This window comes from Bos javanicus, chromosome 3, assembly GCF_032452875.1.
Source record: "Bos javanicus breed banteng chromosome 3, ARS-OSU_banteng_1.0, whole genome shotgun sequence".
NCBI lineage: Eukaryota > Metazoa > Chordata > Mammalia > Artiodactyla > Bovidae > Bos > Bos javanicus.
In genome coordinates this window covers 28,936,127-28,958,119 of record NC_083870.1, presented here as the reverse complement: position 1 = coordinate 28,958,119, position 21,993 = coordinate 28,936,127, and the positions used below count along the sequence as shown (strand labels likewise).

The following is a 21,993-nucleotide window of genomic DNA, read 5'->3' as shown; positions in this document are numbered from 1 at the left end:
AGTCACTCTTCAGCTGTATCCTGTCAAAAGGACTTTTCAGTGGTCTAAATGCCTTTAGCAAGTTCCATTCTGTAAACCAAAAGCCTGCATTCTCCCTATAACTAATCATTTGCTTGTATTTTTGCCTTGCCTTAATAACTATTTTGCCTGAAAGTCATGACTCTAGAGTCAGACAAACCCAGGTTTCCATTGCTACCTCTTCCTAGGTATATCTTTATATAGGTCACTAATCTCAGTTTACTTATCTTCCCCAAAATGGGGACAATAATATCTATAAAGTTGTGCAAAGCATTAAATGAAATAATGTCAATATCTAATGCAATCTTTGGCTTATAATAGGGATTTGATAACTAGTAACCATTGCTATTTATACCTTACAATGAAAATCTCACCCATGTCATTATTTTGTTTGTTTTATTCTCCTGATTTAATCCCTTCAGCAATTAAATTAAGTTCATAACACCAGGTTTCATAGCGATAGGCCATGCGGATTTGGGCCACATTTGTCTTTCGGATATCATTTCCAGCAGGGCCTTCTTCAAGGTAATTGTTGCCCAGAAATCTTGCTTTCTCCTATAAGAAAAAAGGAAACAGAATGATTGTTGTCACTTTTTACCCTGATATGGACAATAATTACATCCTCCACAAGGTTCCTTCCTTATATTAGCTGCAGGCAAGAGGAAAACAATAAACCACTAAGCACACTCATCCAGTGCCTCAATGTGCATGGTCTGCTGAGAAATAAGTGTATTTTATCTTCCTTGCCCACAGGTCCTGGCCAGAGAGAAAGAATAATTCTTTCTAGACCCTGTCCCTAGTAACTGCACATGATTCCTGAAATAATTTTTCAACAAGTGTTTCTTCAACTAATTTTTCAATATTCAGGTCACCAAATTCCAGACTCAGAAGGATAATCAGTCAAAGGCAGGTCTACCTGATGAGAAATTCCACATTGCAGAACACTGTTTCTTGCCACTTCACACATATCACAGGTACTCAGCTTGAAGACTTGTGCAGCAATGGCATATTCTTCCATTAGGGGCTCCTTGGGTTATTTATTTAAAAGAGGGAAAGAAAAAGGGATGCATTAAAAGAAATAACACACATCCTGCACAAAAGAATAGTGAAATATCATTGATTCAACTTTAAAATTCTAGACGGTAAATAACAGTTCAGCAAAATATACTTTAATTGCTCAAAATTCCATATGTGTACCTTGGTGAAGTGGAATTGCATTGGGTCATCTGTAGACAGTGAGATCATTAGCCCTTTCTGGAGGAAATCTAAAAAAGGATTTCGGGCGTATTCTAGAAATAAGCTGTTGTTACTTAATGGCGACATAGCGATGGGAATCTGGGCTAAGAAAAACAAGTACTGTAACACAGGACTCTGAAAAGGAAAAGTGAAAAAAAATTTTAAAATATTGGAAAAGGTATGCAAACTAGAAATGTTAAAACCCCATGATCTACTTCAGATTTTGGCTTTCAACAAAATTATCACCTATTCTTTAAATACTGTTGTATAAAAGAATAGTTTTTAAATGTAAATACTATTTAGAATAAATTTATGAGATCAGTTTTCAGAAGCATTGAGTCAAACCAGATTGTTTAATTGTCTAAGTTAATGGTCTATCTTAGGCAAAAGAATTCACCGTGAAACTTTTTTTCTCTACAAGAAAGTTCTGACTCTCACAAGAGGCATTTCGAAACATGCTACAACATGAAATCTGGCAAAAACCAGTTGAAGGTAGGCCAACCTGCCTCGCATTTATCCCTTGTCAGAACTCTAAAGTAAAAGTCCGAAGATTTGCATTAACCCCTCCCTGACACTGACTAGCTAGGTAATCTTGAGCAAGTTCCTTTACTTCTCCAGGCCTCTGTAAAATGAAATGCAGTAAATAATCTCAAAAATATTTTTTGCTCTCCTTTATTTTGATTCCAGTGTTGATAATGACTTGTGACAAAATGATAAGGAGGAAAAAAGCTATCCCTCTTGCTCCCACATAAAAGTTCAGGTTGAGAAGAGAGCCTCCAACTCACCTTTTTTTTTTTTTTTCAACTCACCTTTTTTAAATTCAGGCCATGAGAGATGTTATCTGCTGTCATGAACGCTGTCATGAGATGAGTGAGAGCTCCAGCTTCCCCACAATGAGGTCGGAACAGAAACGTGTTCATGCCTCGTTCCCTAGGGAGATGGAGTTATTATAGGAATCACAGGTGACTGACCAGAACCTGACAACCATTCTGGGCCTAAAGTGATTTACAGAAAATCTGGTAGGAAAAATTAACACTCTGAAAGGAAGTGGGGGCATCCAAAGGATTCAGCAAACCAGACAATTCCAATGCATAATCTTTGCTGTTTTGTCACTCAGTCATGTCCGACTCTTTACAACCCCATGGACTGTGGCCCACCAGGCTTCTCTGTCCACGGGGGTTTTCCAGGCAAGAATACTGGAGTGGGTTGCCGTTTCTTCCTCCACGGGATCTTCCCAACCCAGAAATCGAACCTGCATCTCCTACATTGACAGGCAGATTCTTTACCACTGAGCCACCTGGGAAGCCCCAAACCTCTTCCTAAAACACAGAGTTTTTGGGAAAAGAGGCAATATAGGATATGAGGTTATGGAGGAAAGTTAAGATTTGATTACCTGAACAGAAACATCTTGAGTTACCACCAAAAGTTTACCAATATCACCATGTCATTTTTTCTGCTACTCACACTTTAGCGGGGAAAGGTTTCCAGAAAACTCCCTTATAATAGTCCTATATTTCTTCCTTGCTCAGATATACCAAGATGGGCAAAAAGTATGCAATTTTATCATAAATTGCACAGTGATAAGTGTAGATTCCTAAACTTCCAAAGAAAAGGAATTGTGAAAGTTACTGAAGACTCCAAAATGTCCATCCCCCCTCCTCAAATAAGTAAGGAAACTGAAGAAAAAGTCAAGGGAAAGAAATTTCTTCTCTGGGCCAAGTGGCAGCATCCCTCAACCACCGAGGGTGCCAGTGTATGAGGAAAGAAGTGTGTCAGATAGATTCTCCTTCCAGTTCTCATCTACTTACTTTCTCAGGCTGTTGAGCACCATGATGTTTGAATACATGTAGTAGGTATAGTAAGTGTAAGATGGGTTCTTTTCCATGGTCCAGTCCTGGGGCTTAGGGCTCTTGGAGGAGAACATGTGGCCGCTGTGTTTGGACTCATCATCTACACTGTCGAAGCCTGTAATCTGTCAGGAAAAATGAACAGGCGGTGGATTTAGTCTGAAAGCAGAGACCCGGCCCTCAGACAGACTTTTGGCTCCCGGAGGCAAGGACCAAATGTCAGAGATAAGCATCAAGAATTCATCACAGCTAGGTACGCAGGCTGGTTCCTGTGCAGCTTTAGGAAGGCCCACAGGGTCATGCTTACGTGCTTGAGGAAAACACTGAGGTCTGGGTGAGCCTGAGGGTTGATGGTGGCTTCAAACACTGGCATGAAAATATTCTCCAACATCTTTCCAAAGTGTGGAAGGAAGTTCTTAGATCGGAACACATCACTAGAGGCAGGAATGAAGAGAATTTAGGAGGAGAAGATTTTGGGACTGATAGTTCAAAGCAAAGGCCAAAGACAAGCAAAGGGCCAAATGCCTTGTTTAAGAAAAGACCTAGTGTTTCCATCTTAGGTCCACCTGGTACCTTCTTCTTGGTTACCCATAAAGAAGGATGCAGTTTGGGTTTGACATTTGTTGTTGTTTAGTCTCTAAGTTGTGTCTAACTCTTTTGTGACCCCTCAGGACTGTAGCCCACCAGGCTCAGCTGTCCATGGGATTTCCCAGGCAAGAATACTAGAGAGGGTTGCCATTTCCTTCTCCAGGGGACCTTAGTTTTGGCATAGGAGGTATAAATTTCTTGCTGGACCACATGAACCTATACTGTATCTTCTATGAATGCTCTGTGGTAAAAAAAAAAAAAAAAATTTAAATCCTCACAGCTAAGGCCAGGTAGAGAATGAAGAACATGGGAACTATGTCATGAAAGGGTCAATGATTTTTTTGTGTGTGGTATACAAGATGGTGAACATGAAACACTTTATCAAGAACACCTCTGATGTGCTGTAGCCAGAGGCAATCTAACAAACTCTTATACAGCACTCAGTATTTGCCACCCACTCTTTTGAGTGGTCAGAAGTATTAGCTAATTTAATCCTCATAACAACACAATAAATTAAATACCCTTATGACCCCATTTTAAAGATGATGAAACTAAGGCACAGAGAGGTCATGAAACTTGCCAAAGGTCACACAGCTAGTAACTGGTAGAGTCATGATTCAAGTATAGCCAAGCCCAGGGCCAGGGCCCATGCTTCTAACCACCACACTTTACTGCCTCTCTGTCTTAATGATATTAGATAGGAAGTTTTACTCCATTCAAAAAGTTACTCTTTTGGGACTTCCCTGGTGGTACAGTGAATGAGAATTCACCTGCCAATGCAGGGGGCACAGGTTTAATCCCTGGCCAGGAAGATTCCACATGCCTTGGGGCAACTAAGTCCATGTGCCACAACTACTGAGCCCACATGCTGCAACTGCTGAAGACCACGTGTTCTAGAACCTGTGCTCTGCCGCAAGAGAAGCCATTCCAGTGAGAAGCCCACGCACTGCAACTAGAGAGTAGCCCTTGCTCTCTGCACCTGGAGAAAGCCCACACAGAGCAACGAAGACCCAGAGGAACCAAAAATAAAATAATAAACAACAATTTTTTAAAGTGTTCCTTTTTTTTTTTTTTGGCTAAAGAGAGAGGATAAAGCTCTTACATTGTCACAGGGCACACAGAACACAGAGGCAGATGGCCAGACAATACATCAACACTTAAGTTAGATAGAAAATAAGGGATATGAATATTCCTGAAGGGAATGAGTAATCAGCAGGTGATAATACCATTGATAAATATTCATTGATTATGGAGAACTTGAGCACTCGTAGATAAGATAATCAGAAGACAGTAGTTGAAGTTCTGATACAAGAAAGCTACACCCCAGTACAGACGTGCTTGGGAAAGAAGGAGCTGGACACAGAGAAGAGGACCAAGAGAAAGAAAACGTATACTAAAGTGTATGTAGTTTTTCTCCTAGCTAAGTTTTAATCATTCTTAGTAAGTTATTTTGTGATCTGCATCAAGTGCCCTGTTTAAAAAAACAACCTGGTTAGAAAACTGAACTGAAATGATCTTCCTAACTCCTGTCTGTGATTAAAAGTGCTAAACCTAGAGTGGACAAAAACAGGCACCCTCTGGAGACCCAGCACTGAGTGCTGTCAACAAAGCTTGTATCTGTCCAGATGTGCTGCCTGTTCTTTGTTCGTGTGGAGGAGGTGAGGGCAGGTGGGATGAAGCAGGCGTTAGGGTTTCCAGTGAGCGGTTACGTACTAGATCCTGGGGACCTGGATCATCCATGTCATGTTGGGGCAGTAGACGCGGTTTTGGACGAACCAGGTGGAGAGTTTGCTCCACTCCTCAGGACTGCGGCCATAGATGGACAAGCGGGGCTCAGCATGCTGGTACTTGGCCTCCACCAAGTCTGCACCTACCTCCTGCAAAGCCAAGAGAGGAGTCTCTCAGGAGTCTATACCTGTGGGGTCTAGTGAGAGGAACCTTAGGGGTCTAGGGAGAGGAAACTTCTTAGGACCTAGAGGTCCTAAGAAGAACAGAGGTTATGAGAAAGGAAGTCAGAGGAAAACTATCAAGGTTAAGATTTAAGGAGACCGAGAGGTGAGGGGCGTCTAGTTGCAGTGAAAGACTGATGGGACCTGATGGACTCCACAGACAGAAAGCGTCAGACTGCAGATGATGCAATCCCAAGGCACTGCTGCAAACAAATTCAACTTTCATATGACCCTTATCTCCCAAAACACACATCTCCCAACTGCATCTGTCATTCCTGCCTCTTAATGTTCAAGTGTCATGAAGATCAGGGTGGGTTCTGATCCTGACTCTTCCCGAAATTACAACTCCAAAAGTCTAGAAGAACCAGGTCCTTAATCCCAAATTCACACCCTCAGCTTCTCTGTCCTAGGAATCAAGGCCTTCAAATGTCATTACAGTGGATGTTTCACAAGAAATGATGCCATTCGTTTGGGTAGTGCCTGACCCAAGTGACAGCACTCTCCCTCCGCCTCCTCTCTCCTTCCCCTTCTTCTCCCCTGCTTCCTTCCCCCCTTCCTTCTTCCTTCCCTCCCTTTCTTCTTCCCCCTCCCCAAGAATCAGGCCAGGTACCGTAGATCTGGCTGGTTCCCCCTCACCTTGATGATAGTGGCAAAATATTCCCCATTAATGTAATTGTCTGTCTTCAGGTAGAGGTCCCGTAGCTCACTTGCTCCTACGGGATTGTATTTGTCATTGAATTTATCAAAACGCTGGAAAGTCTGACGTCCCTGCATCAGGAAACAGAACACAAGTGTATCCTTATGAGAGCTGCGTGGACACAGAGAGTTAGGGAATGACTGCAAGGAACCAGGGCGTGGTATGAGGGGAAGGGCTCGGGCTCCAAGAATGGAATACAGGATAGCTGACAATGAGAGAACCTTGAAATTGTGCATGGGTTCTTTCTGTCAGCATGGTAAGCCCACATGGTTAAAGCTCTGAGAAGGGAGTGTTTGTAGGAGAAATGCACGTGGGTTCTGAGTATTAGATGAAACTGACATCATCGACTTACAGCATGAACATCCAGAGAATCAACAGTCAGGTCGTAGGGATGCATTTTTAATTTAGCAAAAAGTTCCTTTAGGGTCAGATTTTTCTCCTTGGTGCTATAGACCACTCTGTCAGCATCAATTTGGTAAGATTTCTTAATAAAGCGCAGTAGATGTTTCTGGTTCATACAAGCAGCTGCATGGATATGAGTGTCCACCTGTGTGTACATTCAGGTCAAGAAAAACCAACAATCTGTAATGCTTCGTTATGCTGCTCTGTTAGAGGCTACAGTGCCCACAAATCCCGCTGTGCTAAGAGAAAGGAGTAAATGATAGGGGTGTGACCTGACAGTTGGTATAGGTGGTCAAGCAACAATGAACACATAGCACCTTTTTGTGCCCTTGTAAGAATGTGAACGTTTAGGCTGGATGAAATAATATTGCCTGCTTCTCTTGCATATCTGTAATATCCAATTTACTTCGTACATTTGATCCACACAAAATTCTTGGGGACAATTTTCCACCCCTGAGACACAGCCAGAAGTGAACTAGTTGCCAGAGTTTTCAGCCCCAAGGGGAGAAAGGATTGAAATAATGCATCCATGGTACAGAGATGACACTTATGAGTTAGGTACTTTTATAAGAACAATTTTTATAAGTGGAAGTTTTGATAGATTAAGCAATTTGCCCAAGCTTATACGGATGACAGAGCCACGATTTGGTCCCAAATCTCTGTTCATATATTTCCTACCCCCACGTCCTTGCAATCATTTAAATGATCAGAGTACATCTTCAAAATGTTTCTAGTTGATTAGTTTTCCTCAAGGTTTGGATCATTTGATATTCACAATCCTCCTGTGAGCTAGATTGAGCAGATATATTTTCCAATTTTACAAATGAGGGAACCAAAACTCACAAATACTTAATCACTTCCCCCAATGTTTTACAGTCAGGAAGTAGAAGGAAAAAGACTAGAATGAATGCCTTCTAAATCCTAGAAGAGTGGCTTTTGAGGTTTTATTTGTTTTTGTTATTTTTGTTGTTGATGACAAGTATAACTTTTATGGCAATAATGTGGTAATCCTGTCTGTGGAAAACAGTAGGAAAGGCATTTGCATCTTTTAGACATAATCTATTTGCTTTCACTAAATTCCACTGAATCTGTAGAAATTTTATATTAATCAGAAAAACAGTATCTTTCTTATCCTGTTCAAGAAATAACTGCATTAATGTTTTTGTCCAGGAATGATCTCTGAGCAGCAAACATGTTTACCTTTCTGCAGTTGTAAAAATCCCGGTGGGGGTTGTTCTTCAGCTCCTTCAACTCATCCATCTCGTTGAGCATCTGATGGACCTGGAACTTGGAGGAAAGAAACTTCAAGCGCCGATGGGTATAGGTCTTACTGTGAAAAATTAAATCACATAATTGTAAAAAATTGCAGACATTTAAGGAACACAATTTCAAAACCATCAGTACCCTTATCACCTTTACCATAAACAATTATGTTTGTTTCCAAATGGAACTGACTTATTCTGCATTAATTTGAAAAGCGTTGGGCTCCAAGGACTTAATCTTTTCATCAAGGTTGGACATAAGTAACAATGAGGGAAGATTTGGGTTCAAATCCTGGCTTAGCCACCTGTGTGACTTTGGGCAAATTACCTAACTCATCAAAGTCTCAGCTTATAAATTTAGAGTTATAAAAAATATCCACCTCATACAATGATTATTAAGAGTGAAAGAAATAACGCACATGAAGCGTTTAATGCGTGTTTGAACATAGTAAGCTCTTAAATCCTTAGTCTTACCATCAGTAGTAGTAACAGTAGCAGTAGTTTAGGTCTTAACACTTACACAGGTCCTTGGGCAATTAAAGCAAGTAAAAAGTTCATATCATCTAAGAAGGTGTCCAGATTTGGGTAAGGAAGTGGCTTGGGCTCATCTTTGCTGGCTGCTTCTTCGTTAGGATAGACATAAACCACACCATCCTTCATTTTGAGCTGATAACCCAGGTTTTCTGGGAGGTTATCTGTTCGGAAAGGGTCTTCTCCCTTCTTCATAGGAGGGGTAAAGACTTTTTCAATAAAATACACAATAATATATCAGCATATAGAATGAATAACCACATAAAAATAGCCAGTTAAATACTATAAGATTTCATTTGTTTGCAATTCTGTACGTCATTAAGTTGTAATTATCCAAAGCTAAGCTAAAGTTCATGTTTACATTATTTTTCAAATGTGACTAATTTAGTAGTATAAAATAAGCCTAACATTTTCTCTAGTGCAAAAATGATTTTCAAGTTCTTTAGAATGCTGTTTAATTTGCTATACTACTTACAAATCATTTTAATTATTTAATAAAGTTGTTTACCAAAGTCTTCCTGATAGAGTATTTTATTAACATATGAAATGATTGCACAGAAATAAAAATAGAGTTAAAAAGTAGAATTTGGACTTTTCCTTTATTTAAACTGTCTCTATCAGTCTTTATTTAGAATGGCTATTTTTTAATAGACTTAATTTTTTAGAGTGGTTTTAGGTTCACAGCAAAATTGAGCACCAAGTGCAGAGTCCTCATATACCCCTATCCTCACACGTGCATAGCTTTTTCCACTATCAACATTTTCAGTCAGAATGGTACATTTGTTAGAATCAACAAACCTACACTGACACATTATTATCATCCAAAGTCCAGAGTGCTTACCTTAGGGATCACTCTTGGTAGTGCACATTCTATGAATTTTAACAAATGAATAATAACATGTATCTGCTCTCATAGTATCATGCAAAATAGTCTCCCTGCCCTAAAATCCTTTGTTCTCCATCTAGAGTGGTTTTAATACAAATGGAGATATAAAATAAATTCTAAACGTAATTCTTATTATACTTATATTTTCCATCTTGTAAAGCACATGCAATTTTTGCTAAAGGATTTGAGAAGGGATAATGTGGATGAAAGTCCCCTTCTTTCCACGGCTAACAATTTCAACCTCAGAAAGCTGAGGACAAATTCCACATTGTTATAGCCTTTAGAGCACTCCTTTTACTTTAAATAAATATGTGTCCAAGGCATCAGAAAATCTGCTGTTTGCAAGTGATGACTAAAAGGTCAGAGTAAGAAAAATAATATAGAAAGAAAAAGCTTGCATATTTTCTATACAAAGCTGAGAGATAAGGAACACGAAATAAAATAGTACATTACTGTGTCAAATATCAACTTTCAAATACTTACACTTAAATATACTAGAGATATAAAATATAATTTAGGAGAAACAAAGGTGAGATAAGCAACCTAAATGTCAATATTATAGAAGATGAACAAACCAATCCAGTTATCAAACTGGACACACGTTTAATATGATTTTAATAATAAAAGGAATTAAGGAGAGGAGGTTCTAGAACTGGAAATCTTTAACAACATAGTTTGATAGTTAAAAAACCTTAAATATTTGCCTCATCTGAAATTTCAATTCTAGAAGCTTAATCCTAAAGATAAAAAGCAACTACACAAAGATGATTTATTAATGATAAAGATGCTTATTGTAACCTTGTTGGAAGTAAATTTTTAAAAGTTGGAAATGTAAGAGCTTAAAAATAGGAATTGATTACATAAATTATGATATACTATGGAAATTATTAAATTGTGAAATTATTAAAATTTGATTATGTTTAAATATGTACTTAATACTAGACAGAAAGTAAAAAATGAGACATGTAAATAAAATGCTATGGAAAGTCAATAGCATTATTTTTATCCAGAGGTCAGAGGAAGGCAGGAAATGATCACATTTGGGCAGTACCTTGAAGGATGACATTGGATCTGGATATGTGGACACATAGTAGAAAAGTGAAGGGAAGGGCAGTGGGCACAGGGAACAGCATGGAAACAGTACAGGCACAGGAATGTGCTGGACTAAGTGGCTTCCAACCAGAACAAAAAGTTCAAAGGAGTAAAGAAGGTAAGTTTATAAATAGATTGAGTGTGAAAGTCCAAAAATAAATAAGTAATAGACAAATAAAAGATATATACTTTCCTGGCAGTCCAGTTGTTAAGGAAGACTCCACACTTGCAGGGGGCATATGGATTTGATTCCTGACTGGGGAACTAAGATCCCACATGCTGTGCAGCATGGCCAAAAAAAATTTTTTGTTTAATTAAAAAAAAAAAAAAAACAGAAGAAAGCCAGATGTGGTGGTAGGCCTTGAATGCCAGTCTAAAGACTGGACTTAACTTTGTTGGGGGAGGCATTAAAGACTTTTGTCAGGAGAAGGATGTGCTCAGATTTGTGTTATAGTAACTGGTACCAAAATGAGGATGAACTGAGAGAGAACAAGATTAGCATTTAACAGAGTAATTAGGAAGCCACTGCAATGATCCAGACAAAGAGAAATATGGGCCTAAATTTAGGCTTGGGGAATGGTGAAAAGAGGAGTTTCTGAGAGATATTATACAGACTGAATCAGATAATTGGGCATTTTGGGGCAGAAGAGAGGATGGAGCTGAAGATGACTATGATACTTCTAACTGTTTATACTTATAACCTTAAGTTTATAAACCATGAACTTATGGTTTAGACTTAAAACCATGGGAGCATATTTAATCATTAGTAGTTAAACCTACGGAGAAGGCAATGGCACCCCACTCCAGTACTTTTGCCTAGAAAATCCCATGGATGGAGGAGCCCGGTAGGCTGCAGTCCATGGGGTCGCTAGAGTCGGACACAACTGAGTGACTTCACTTTCACTTTTCACTTTTATGCATTGGAGAAGGAAATGGCAACCCACTCCAGTGTTCTTGCCTGGAGAATCCCAGGGACGGGGAAGCCTGGTGGGCTACCATCTATGGGGTCACACAGAGTCAGACACGACTAAAGCGACTTAGCAGCAGCAGCAGCAGTTAAACCTAAGGGCTTTCCTGGTGGCTTGGTGGTGAAGAATCTGCTTGCCAATGCAAGAGACTTGGGTTTGATTCCTGATCCAGGAAGATCTCCTGAAGAAGGAAAGAGCAACCCATTCCAATATTCTTGCCTGGGAAATCCCATGGACAAAAGAGCCTGGTGGGCTACAGTCCATGGGGTCACAGAGTTGGACATGACTGAGCGACTGAACAATAACAAGTTAAACCTCAAACTATATTCCAGAAATTATATAAGAAAATTACTTACCTGGATAGAAGTTCTCTTTTTCTACCCAAGCCTCACCGTCAATGTTCCTCAGGTACTTGGAAGGGGTTTTTGGAAACCTCTGAAATGACTTCTGCATATACTTCTCCCGTATACACAATGCCCGATAAAGACCTTTGCAAACCATTTCAAAATCTTCAACTGTAACCTACCAAGAAAATTTCAGAGTAGCACCTATAAAAATTGCAGAAGTGGGTAAAGCTTGTCTTTGGCATCTTCCAGCTCTCCTGGTGAGCTGGCCCTGCTGAGCCTCCCCTGCCCACCCAGCTGCTTCTCACTTGACTTGGACCCTGGGTCTCCCTCCAGGAGCAGGTTCAGAAGTTCTTCTAGCTCTTCTATTTCTACCAAGACATATCTGTCCTATGAGTCTTTCCTTGAAGTCCTGTGTTTGTTTTTGGTTTTTGTTAGATATAAGCAATCATCCAACAAATATGATGAAAAGAACCCATTCTAACATGGAAAATACTTCTTCCCGGTGACAAACAAACATTTTAAGTATGCATTTCTGAAGATAGTACCTCAATTGAAAGACAAAGTTGGTCAAACTTGAGAACTCAAACCACTTGCTGGTCAGTGTGGGAAATACTGGGGGAGGAATAAGGTGTCACATGGCCTTCAAACCCTGCCATGCACACACTGCCTTCTGTAGCTAGAGACAGAGCATCATCCTGTAAGAACTCATTCTTTGGGATGGTTTCAAAGAGAATTTAATCTGGAATTACAAATAGAAAGATTCTAGAGTAAAAATTTCTTAGAACTGCAGCAAATTTCCTAAACTGGTCTATTTCTCTTGCCCCATACCTGACTCCCAGCCAGGCCTGGCATGCCCAAGAAGTTGTAATTTGAAATCATTACATGCTCATCATGAGAGCCTGACGACTTTCTGGGACCAACCCCAACATAAGGTTGCCCCTGATGGTTTGAGGTCCAGCTATTGATCCTAAACAGGTGAATTCTTTTTAAAGACCTGCTGACCTTAGCCAAGAGATTCTGACAGGGGTACTAGGTCTAAGGGATCTGCTTCCAAGGGCATGTTTGTTTCTTTGCCATCTAACAGGCTACCTATCAGCTCCTTGAGGACAAGAGCTGGATCTTATTCACCTTCGCATCCTCAGCACTTAGGGCACAGTGCCTGGCACAGAGGAGGTGTGCAATAAGGACTGATAACATTGAATTGTTGTTTATCTGGGATGAGAGGCCTTGGGAACCCTAATTCCCCCCTTTACCTCTCTGTTCAGTTATGAAGGTGAAGACTATGGTCAGGTACAGACCATGACCAGGTGAAGTGCAGCTCAACAGCTTAGCCACCTTCAGCCAACAGGTGTAGCCACATACTTGGTTCTTTAAAAACTCTAGGCCGAGGTTTCAGGTGCCTTCCAGCTTTTATAGGAGGAGAAGCTACTCCCCACCTTCTGTGAACCTTGTCCTTTTTCTCATCTTCTTTCTTTTCATTCCTGTTTTCATTTCCACCAAGCACATAGGGATCAAGTTTGTCTCTTAATATTGGTGGTTTTATGGAACTTTGGACTCTTCCAAATTGCTATTAAACATTTCATTTCAATTATCTAGCATCTAAAATTTCTGCCACTTGTAGAGCACACATGTTACCACACAGAAAACAAATAAAAACAGTGTCCATTTCATTGCTCTGTCACTTTTTTGGTTTATTTTTAATTGGAGAATAACTGTTCTACAATGTTGTGTTGGTTTCTGCCATGAACATGAATCAGCCATAGGTATATATATATCTCCTCCCTCTTAAACTCCCCTCCCACCCCACCCCACCCCTTTAGGTTGTCTCAGATTGCTCTGTCACTTTTAAATATCTTGGGACTGACATTAAGTGGATCCGTTACATGATAAGAGGGCTTAGGACTGGTCATTAAAACTATATTTGGAGCATAGACTGATGGCTAAACAGAAGTTTCACCAATATGATGCTGATTCTGCAAGCTCATGTGGCAAAGATTTATTAATTGAACAACTGTTCTGGACAGGACAGGCAGATCAAGTTGTTTGTAACATGAGTTTACTATCTCTGTGGCATACTAGTATCTGTTCCAAGTAGTAATCTACTGTGTAAGCATCTGCAATGAAATTGGAGAGGACAGTTGGTCGAAGAACAATAACCCCATGAGAATGTTCTAACCCCTCTCTCATCTTCTTTTCTCAGTCTCTCCACGCTTCTTTCCTCTTCTCCCTCTCTTTCTCCTGAGCTGTTTTCTTTGATTGGTTTATGCTACCTGCAGCCCTTCTATCCATCCTAGGTCTGCTCTGGGTACATGTTTCCACCAAGAGCCTCCATGCCTTCCTGAGGCTCCCTGTCTTGCTTTATGATACCTCAGTGAGACTAGATCAGTAGCTACTCTCTTTGGTTCTTTTGCCAAAATTTGTCCACTGTTTTCTGTAACACATGTTCTGTAACACACAATATGCAGCCACATTCTACTGCATATTCTCATGGGCAAGCAAATGCGATAAAGAGAAATTATGTGAGATGATCAAAGCAAAATAGAAATATGTCATAGCATGTTGTAAACAACAAGATCCTACTGTATAACATAGGGAACTATATTCAATAACCTGTGATAAACCATAATGGAAAAATATATATTCGTAAGTATATTCATATATATATATATGAATCACTTTGCTATACAGCAGCAATTAACACAACATTGTGAATCAGCAATACTTCAATAAAATTTTCTGGACTTCCCTGATGGCACAGTGGATAAGAATCCACTTGCCAATGCAGGGGACACGGGTTCAATCCCTGATATGGGAAGATTCTACACGCCGCAGAGCATCTAAGCCAAAGAACTGCAACGACTGAGCCTGTGTGCTGCACCTATTGAAGCCCTAGTGCCTAGACACTGTGCTCCGCAACAAGAGAAGCTACAGGGATAAGCCTGCTCACAGCTACGAAGAGTAGCTCCTGCTTGCTACAACTAGAGAAAAGCTGTGCAAAGCAATGAAGACCAAGCACATCCAAAAATAAGTAAAATAAAATATTTCCCGAATTCATAGCATATTGCTATTGAAATGAGATAATGAAGTATAACAAAGGGCAAGTGAGCTGACACCTTCAAAAGGGAGGGGAGGAAGAAAAGAAGCTGAGACAATCAAGCTGAGTATCTCCCAGCAGCTACATCTGGGAGGCAAGAAGCAACTCACCCCAGAGGCATAATCGCCAGTGATCTGCACTCTCTGAAAATCAGGCACAGTCTGGTAGGTGGGAGACGAAGAAATGTACTCATCGATAAGGGATAGTTTGGTGGACGATGTTTCAGTTTGTGGAACGGACAAACTAATAGTCTTCCGTCCGAAGAAGCGCCTTTTCCTGAGTTTGAAATTGAAAAATAAAAACATTTCACTTTATCTTCATTGGGAGTTTCATAGTGATAAATTTGATGTTTTATTATTTTGAAACAATTTTGAGGACGAACAGTGAAAATTCAATGTAGGGTGGGAGTCAGGAACAGGATCTAACCAAATGGAAGGGGGTGTCACCTAAGTCTTCCTCTTTTCCTGAATACCTGGGAATAGTGGGCCTTAGGGGATATACCAGAAGACTCCCAGCAAGACACTGTTCTGCACAGTGCAGAACAGCCAGTCTGGGTGTTGCCCACTCCCAGCAGAACAGCCAGTCTGGGTGTTGCATAAGCACAGGCCGTGTCACTTAGTACCTGTGCCATTTTGTGCATGTCCCTTAAATTCTGTGAACTTGTCTATCTAAAAAAATGGTGTATTAATGTCTACTATATAAGAATTCTGTGAGATTTAATGTCTAGAAAATGCTTAGCATAATACCTGGAACTTATAAGTTGCTTAATTAATGTTACTTCCTCAAATCAACATGTCTGCATTAAGTTTCTACTTTGATACATACTCTGTGTTAGGTCCTACAGGGGATACTAAAGGAGGTGGATTACTGTTCTTTCCTTGAGAGTGACAATGAAAGTCGCCCAGTCGTGTCCGACTCTTTGCAACTCCATGGACTATACAGTCCATGGAATTCTCCAGGCCAGAATACTGGCGTGGGTAGCCTTTCCCTTCTCCAGGGGATCTTCCCAACCCAGGGATAGAACCCAGGTCTCCTGCATTGCAGGTGGATTCTTTATCAGCTGAGCCACCAGGGAAGCCTGTTCTTTCCTTAAAGACACACAATGAAGGGAAGGACAGCAGAACAATCTTTCCCAGTGAAGCTGGCTGGGAGCGGGGAGTGGGGTAGTGAGGGGAGTACTATGAGGAGGGAGTTCCAAGTAAGTGGTCAGTAATAGGTTTGAAGACTAAACTGCGGCACACAGCAACAGGTAGTGAGTACTAGAGCGATTCAAATAAGGGAAAATAGAGTTTGCGGAGAGGGATCTGTTCAGGGAAGGCAGTAACCATGAGTCGCAAGCATAGGATGGGTAGGACATGAGGGCGAAAATAGAGGGCTGTATCCCTGAGGCCTGGAGGAGGTTAGACTGGCCGGAGGGAAGGATTCCTGTCAGGAAGCACAGCAGTAAGGTCGACTAAGAACAGAGTCTGAAGATGAGGCTCTTGAGTTCCAGTTTCTACACTGATAGTGTGGAAATTGAATGTGTGGACAGCATCCATCACATTTGCTTTGGAATAACCACAACAATCACATGGTAGATCATTTCCTCTTGCTTGGGTGGATGTGTGTGTGTGTGATGTGTGTGTGATCAGTCGTATCCAACTCTTTGCGGCCCCATGGACTGTAGACCACCAAGCTCCTCTGTCCATGAAATTTTCCAGGCAAGAATACTGGGGTGGGTTGCCATTTCCTCCTCCAGGGGATCTTCCCAACTCAGGCATCAAACCCAGGTCTCTTATGTCTCCTGTATTCGCAGGCAGATTCTTTACTACTGAGCCACCTGGATAGGGCTTGGGTGGATAGGGAGGCTTCAACTAAAGGCAGATGAGGATGAAGGTAGGAAGGCCATTGTTTTCTTTTTAGTCTTTGTCACTTTGCCCTAGGGTATAGTGTGTGTGTGTATGTGTGTGTGTCTGGGTGGACGGGGGGGATTTTTAGTTCTGGCAGAGTTTTCCTCCAAGTTGAATCTTCGTTCAGAGTGAACCATTGGTCCTGACACTTCCCCTTCCTCGTGTCCCAATGTGCGAAGCATTCCCCTTACACCACTTACCTCCTGGTTTCTGTAGGGGTGGACTGAGCCTCCAGGTGGAACATGTGAGCAAACATCTCATGTTGAGAAATTGGACAGATATCATCCACATCAAAGGGGGAAATCTCGTGACGGCCTCCCTCATCTTTGACTTCAGAGGCAAACACTTTTTCAGCAAAGCTACGCATTGCATCATCAATAGCTAGAAGAAGTTTTCATGTGTTAGTCTTCAAGCACTTTCTCAGAATTCATCTAACAGTTTCTGCTACATGTAAGGCACATGTAAGGACTGCCCTGGAGACATATCTGCCCTGCTGTCTGACAAGTGTGCCAGAAACTTCATGGAGCTTAATGCCTATTTTCTCTTTAGTGGGTTTCTGTGTGGGTAGCTAGGAAATTCATTCTCAGAATCACAAGTCAAATTCTTACAGCACATTTTGAAAGTATTAGTCGTTCAGTCATGTCTGACTCTTTGTGACTCCATGGACTATACCCTGCCAGGCTCCTCTGTCCATGGGATTTCCCAGGCAAGCATACTGGAGTGGGTTGCCATTTCCTACTTCAGGGGATCTTCCTGACCCAGGGATTGAATCTGGATCTCCTGCATTGCAGGCAGATTCTTTACTGTCTGAGCCACCAGGGAAGCCCACAGCACACTTTAGGAGAATCTTAAAGATGGAATTGCAGCCATGAAATTAAAAGATGCTTACTCCTTGGAAGGAAAGTTATGACCAACCTAGATAGCATATTCAAAAGCAGAGAAATTACTTTGCCAACAAAGGTCCATCTAGTCAAGGCTATGGTTTTTCCAGTGGTCATGTATGGATGTGAGAGTTGGACTGTGAAGGCTGAGCGCCGAAGAATTGATGCTTTTGAACTGTGGTGGTGGAGAAGACTCTTGAGAGTCCCTTGGAAAGGAGATCCAACCAGTCCATTCTAAAGGAGATCAGCCCTGGGATTTCTTTGGAAGGAATGATGCTAAAGCTGAAACTCCAGTACTTTGGCAACCTCATGAGAAGAGTTGACTCATTGGAAAAGACTCTGATGCTGGGAGGGATTGGGGACAGGAGGAGAAGGGGACGACAGAGGATGAGATGGCTGGATGGCATCACCAACTCGATGCACATGAGTTTGAGTGAACTCCGGGAGTTGGTGATGGACAGGGAGGCCTGGCGTGCTGCAGTTCATGGGGTCGCAAAGAGTCGGACATGACTGAGTGGCTGAACTGAACTGAAAGATGGGATTGGGCTCTTATATGATTAGCACCTAAGATCACCTGTTTCTGGTGGGACTAAGTTTGAGTTCATAGTAACCTTGCAGCATAGTCCTTCTCATTAGGTTAGTAGAGTTTTTCTGATGGTTTTAAAGATGTGGAGGGATTTCCTTGGTGGTCCAGTGGCTAAGACTCTGGGCTCCCAATGCAGGGGGCACAGGTTTGATCCCTCATCGAGCCACTAAGATTTGCATGCTGCAAGGCATGGACAAATAAACAAGTAAAATGAAGATGTGGTAGGGTTGTTGATCTTTGGTGTTTTCTTACTAAAGAGAGCCAGTGATATCAGTAGTTTTGATAAATAAATGTGTACTTTAGAGCCTTTCTTCCTCCTAAGACAGAAATTGTGTTGCTGTCACATATCACAACCTCATTTTTTTCAAATCCTCACATCTTGGTGATGTCAGGGGAGGGAGTCACTAAAATTTACTGCCCAGTGTTGGGAATCCCATTTCTTGTGGACATGTAGCTTCCATAATAAATGATCTTCGGAATGCCAATTTTACTTTTACATGTTGTAATTACAATGGGTGGAAGAATGATCTTTGGCTTGGCAATGAATAACCCCAAGACTTTTAGGAGAAAAGAGAACCAGTTTTATTGAATAGGGTGGTGATGGCCATCAAGTATCTGCTTTTCTGTTAAGCTCCATTCTATTTTCCAGATACCCAATTGTTTCCATCTGAGTAGTCATTACCTCTGATATTGGGGTGGCCCAATAAGGTCTCAGGGAAAACCTTAACGAACTTTCTAGTCAACCCAATACTTGTAAAAATCTCTTGGTATTTCCAGAAAAGAGCAGGGAGCAAATAAGAATGGCATATAGTTAAATATTTGGAGCAATAGTAGCAGACAAAAACATTCTTTATGTAATAACAAAGCAAACTGCAGACATAAAGATAGATCCCCCCACTCTTGCCCCATTGACATCTATACAAGTCTCCAAAATGACACATTTTCAATGATAACTTAGGTAAGTGTAATGTATTCAAGTACTGTTCTGTACTTACCAATTACTACACCTTCTTCTGCTTCAGTTTCCTTATCTATAAAGTGGCAATACTATTACCTACAAACCTTACAAGGCTCTTGTGACATCAGGTGAGATAATGTCTATGAATTTGCTTTTTTAAAGCATTTTTTAAAGGAAAATAAAACATCAGATTAAACTGAATGATATGATTTGGTAGCATTGATCAGACAGATATTTAGTATTTCGAATTAGCTTTGGGTTATTAAGAAAGTGATAAATGGTATGGCTTAGTATAGGCTGAAGCATACACTGGAAATGATAGTGATTGACTCATAACTTCACCAACTCTTAACAGTCAGGTCAGCCAGTTTTCAAACCTGGCTCGTCACAGCAGGGTAACGGAGAAGCCCACTATGTTGGCTGAACTTCATGCATCTATTTGTCTCATTAAACTCAAGCACTTCCTGAAACTAAAAAGCATCATTGGATGCTATGCCTACTGTTTTGGCAAGCGCCATGATCCACGAAGGAACAAACAAAACACTAAGTAGATGCATTTGATGGCCTGAGAATGCCTCCCCATCCCACAGCCAACTGTTCCCCAGAAATAGTATCATTCCTCCCGCAGCGTCACAGGCAAGCACATGCACCTCAAGGATGAATGACAAGCAGAAGTCAGAAGAGACTTCTTCATGCACCATGGAGAGCAAATGGAAATAGGCCAGTTGGCTATGATGATGAGGAGGAGGAGGATGAAGATGAGTGTGCAACTGATTTGTCATGATGGGTCAGTGGCAGAGCTGTTGGAGGCCTCAGGAAGTACAGTATGGCAACAGAGCCCCAAGGACCAAATCCTACTTGCTCGAGACTTGGCTCTTCCAAAACAAGCATCCATTATTTGGGACCGCACACGTCTATTAGTTTCATGTCTTTAAACACTGGTTTTTACTAAGGTTGTATCTCCCTAAGTCACTATAGACAGTCGAAAAGTAGAAACTCTACTCTCAACAAGTAGCTTACATTAACACCAAAAATTATACGGTTGATATTTCCTTCCACTAAATCAACCAATTGTTTTACCTTCATGTAACACAGCTGAAATCTGATTCCTAATTCAAGAGCTCTGCCCTCCAAAAATACTTTAGGGAGTGGTGGTGATTAGAGAAAGAAAAAGGTGAAACTGATATTTCAAAAGGTGAGTAGATAAGATTGGGTGACAACCTAATTTATGGGCTCCCTTGGGTTTGTATAGATAATCGTGGAGTTCTTTGTTGAGCATGTTTGAGATAATGGAACATCTGAGTGGCAATGTTTTGAGGTTAGGACATCCACATTTAGATAGAGTATAGATGAGAGGAGCGAAACAAGAAGAGTGGTGAAGCAGAAGGGACCCTGGGCTACAAGTGGGGAAAGTGTCTGTGACAGCTGGGTGGCCTTGGGCAAATCATACCATCACTAGGAACCTCAATGCTCATCATCATAAAAGAGGAATGTTATAATAATAATGTCAACTTCAGAGACTTGTTTAATAAAGATTAAACAAGAAACTACATAGTACTATCCAGAAGTCGAGGATTATTATTATCAACATGGGAAGTGCAAGACTCTTGAGAAAAGGAATATCATGCTTGCTTTTTCATCCAACAGGTCCAGAAAAACATGCTTATTTCTCAGCAGTGCTTTATTAATATGTAGGAAAGATGGGTCGTAGGCCTCTCATCTGCCACATCACATCTCAGAGGAACTCAGAGGCATCATGAGTACTATTAGTCAGTCAAAGGACAAGTCTGATTTGAGATGGAAGGTAGCATACATAAAAAGTTACAATTTTATTTTAAAAATGGGATTTTATGTTATCTAATCACAAAAATTCACCATGAGAGGGTTTACTCAGGCAGGACTCAGTAAATCCCCTTAGCTAATGTCTAAGTGTCTTTTTCAAAAATGTAGGTTTTTTTTTTTTTTGAGTCAGGAAAATCCATGAGTTCATTTGCTACGCTTTGGAAGATCTATGGTCATTATAAATCTTTGTTGGCTTTCAATGATATCATTATTAAACACTGCTGAAAAATATCCATATTTCTGAATTAAAGAATAGTATCCTTAAAATATTGATACTTTGGCAAATGGCAGGGAAAATAGCCCCAATACTCACGTTTTCCTTCAGCTGTATGAAGTAAAATAGAACAAGATAAAATATGTGAACAACTTTCAGAAATCATGGCTGCTAATCAGTGCTTTGGAATAGAAATAGGTAGGTTGGTACAAGGAAGGGGGGTGGTGGGATGTGTTATTAGAGCTCATTCTTCCGTTTTTCTACAACTTGCTGCCATTAGAAAACCCTGGGGATGTAGTCATCATATACTTCTTCATTTTCTTTTCCTTTCTAACTTCTCTCTTTAAATTTATGTTTATAATTTTAAAGAAGTCCTCTTTGTAAAATGTGATTTTTAAAAACATGATCAAGAGGGATGGAAAATCTTATACAATGCTGGTAGCAAGTAAATGAAAATAGATAACTTGGTAAACAATTAAGTAACACCTACCAAGCAGCTATTTCTGAGAATCTATTCTACTGAAATAATCCTTAGTGTGGAAAAAACTTAGATACAAATATTATTGTCAGAGCATATTTATACTTAAAAAATCATAAAGAACCTAGGGATTGGTTAAGAAAATTGGAAATATTATAGAACCATTTAACATGATGTTTAGACTTCCATGATAAATGATTAAGTTATCATGTGAAGCCAAAAGAACAG

General features: G+C 40.6%; 2 protein-coding genes across 2 annotated transcripts in view; both read right to left on the bottom strand.

Annotated features, from left to right (window-relative positions):
- Positions 1-397: 397 nt before the first annotated feature.
- Positions 398-21,993, bottom strand: part of AMPD1 (adenosine monophosphate deaminase 1) — a 22,425-nt gene continuing 829 nt past the window's right edge. The window contains 15 exon segments of the mRNA XM_061410406.1: positions 398-573; positions 935-1,045; positions 1,216-1,389; positions 2,064-2,184; positions 3,063-3,226; positions 3,409-3,535; positions 5,403-5,566; positions 6,275-6,406; positions 6,688-6,882; positions 7,938-8,067; positions 8,520-8,739; positions 11,833-11,998; positions 15,028-15,193; positions 17,007-17,187; positions 21,387-21,398. Of these exon segments, the coding sequence (XP_061266390.1) occupies positions 415-573; positions 935-1,045; positions 1,216-1,389; positions 2,064-2,184; positions 3,063-3,226; positions 3,409-3,535; positions 5,403-5,566; positions 6,275-6,406; positions 6,688-6,882; positions 7,938-8,067; positions 8,520-8,739; positions 11,833-11,998; positions 15,028-15,193; positions 17,007-17,187; positions 21,387-21,398 (2,222 nt within the window). The 3' untranslated portion in view covers positions 398-414.
- Positions 17,007-21,993, bottom strand: part of NRAS (NRAS proto-oncogene, GTPase) — a 27,207-nt gene continuing 22,220 nt past the window's right edge. Inside the window, exon 8 of the mRNA XM_061410466.1 lies at positions 17,007-17,187. The gene's annotated coding sequence lies outside the window, so the exon portion shown is untranslated. The remainder of the gene's footprint in view (positions 17,188-21,993) is intronic.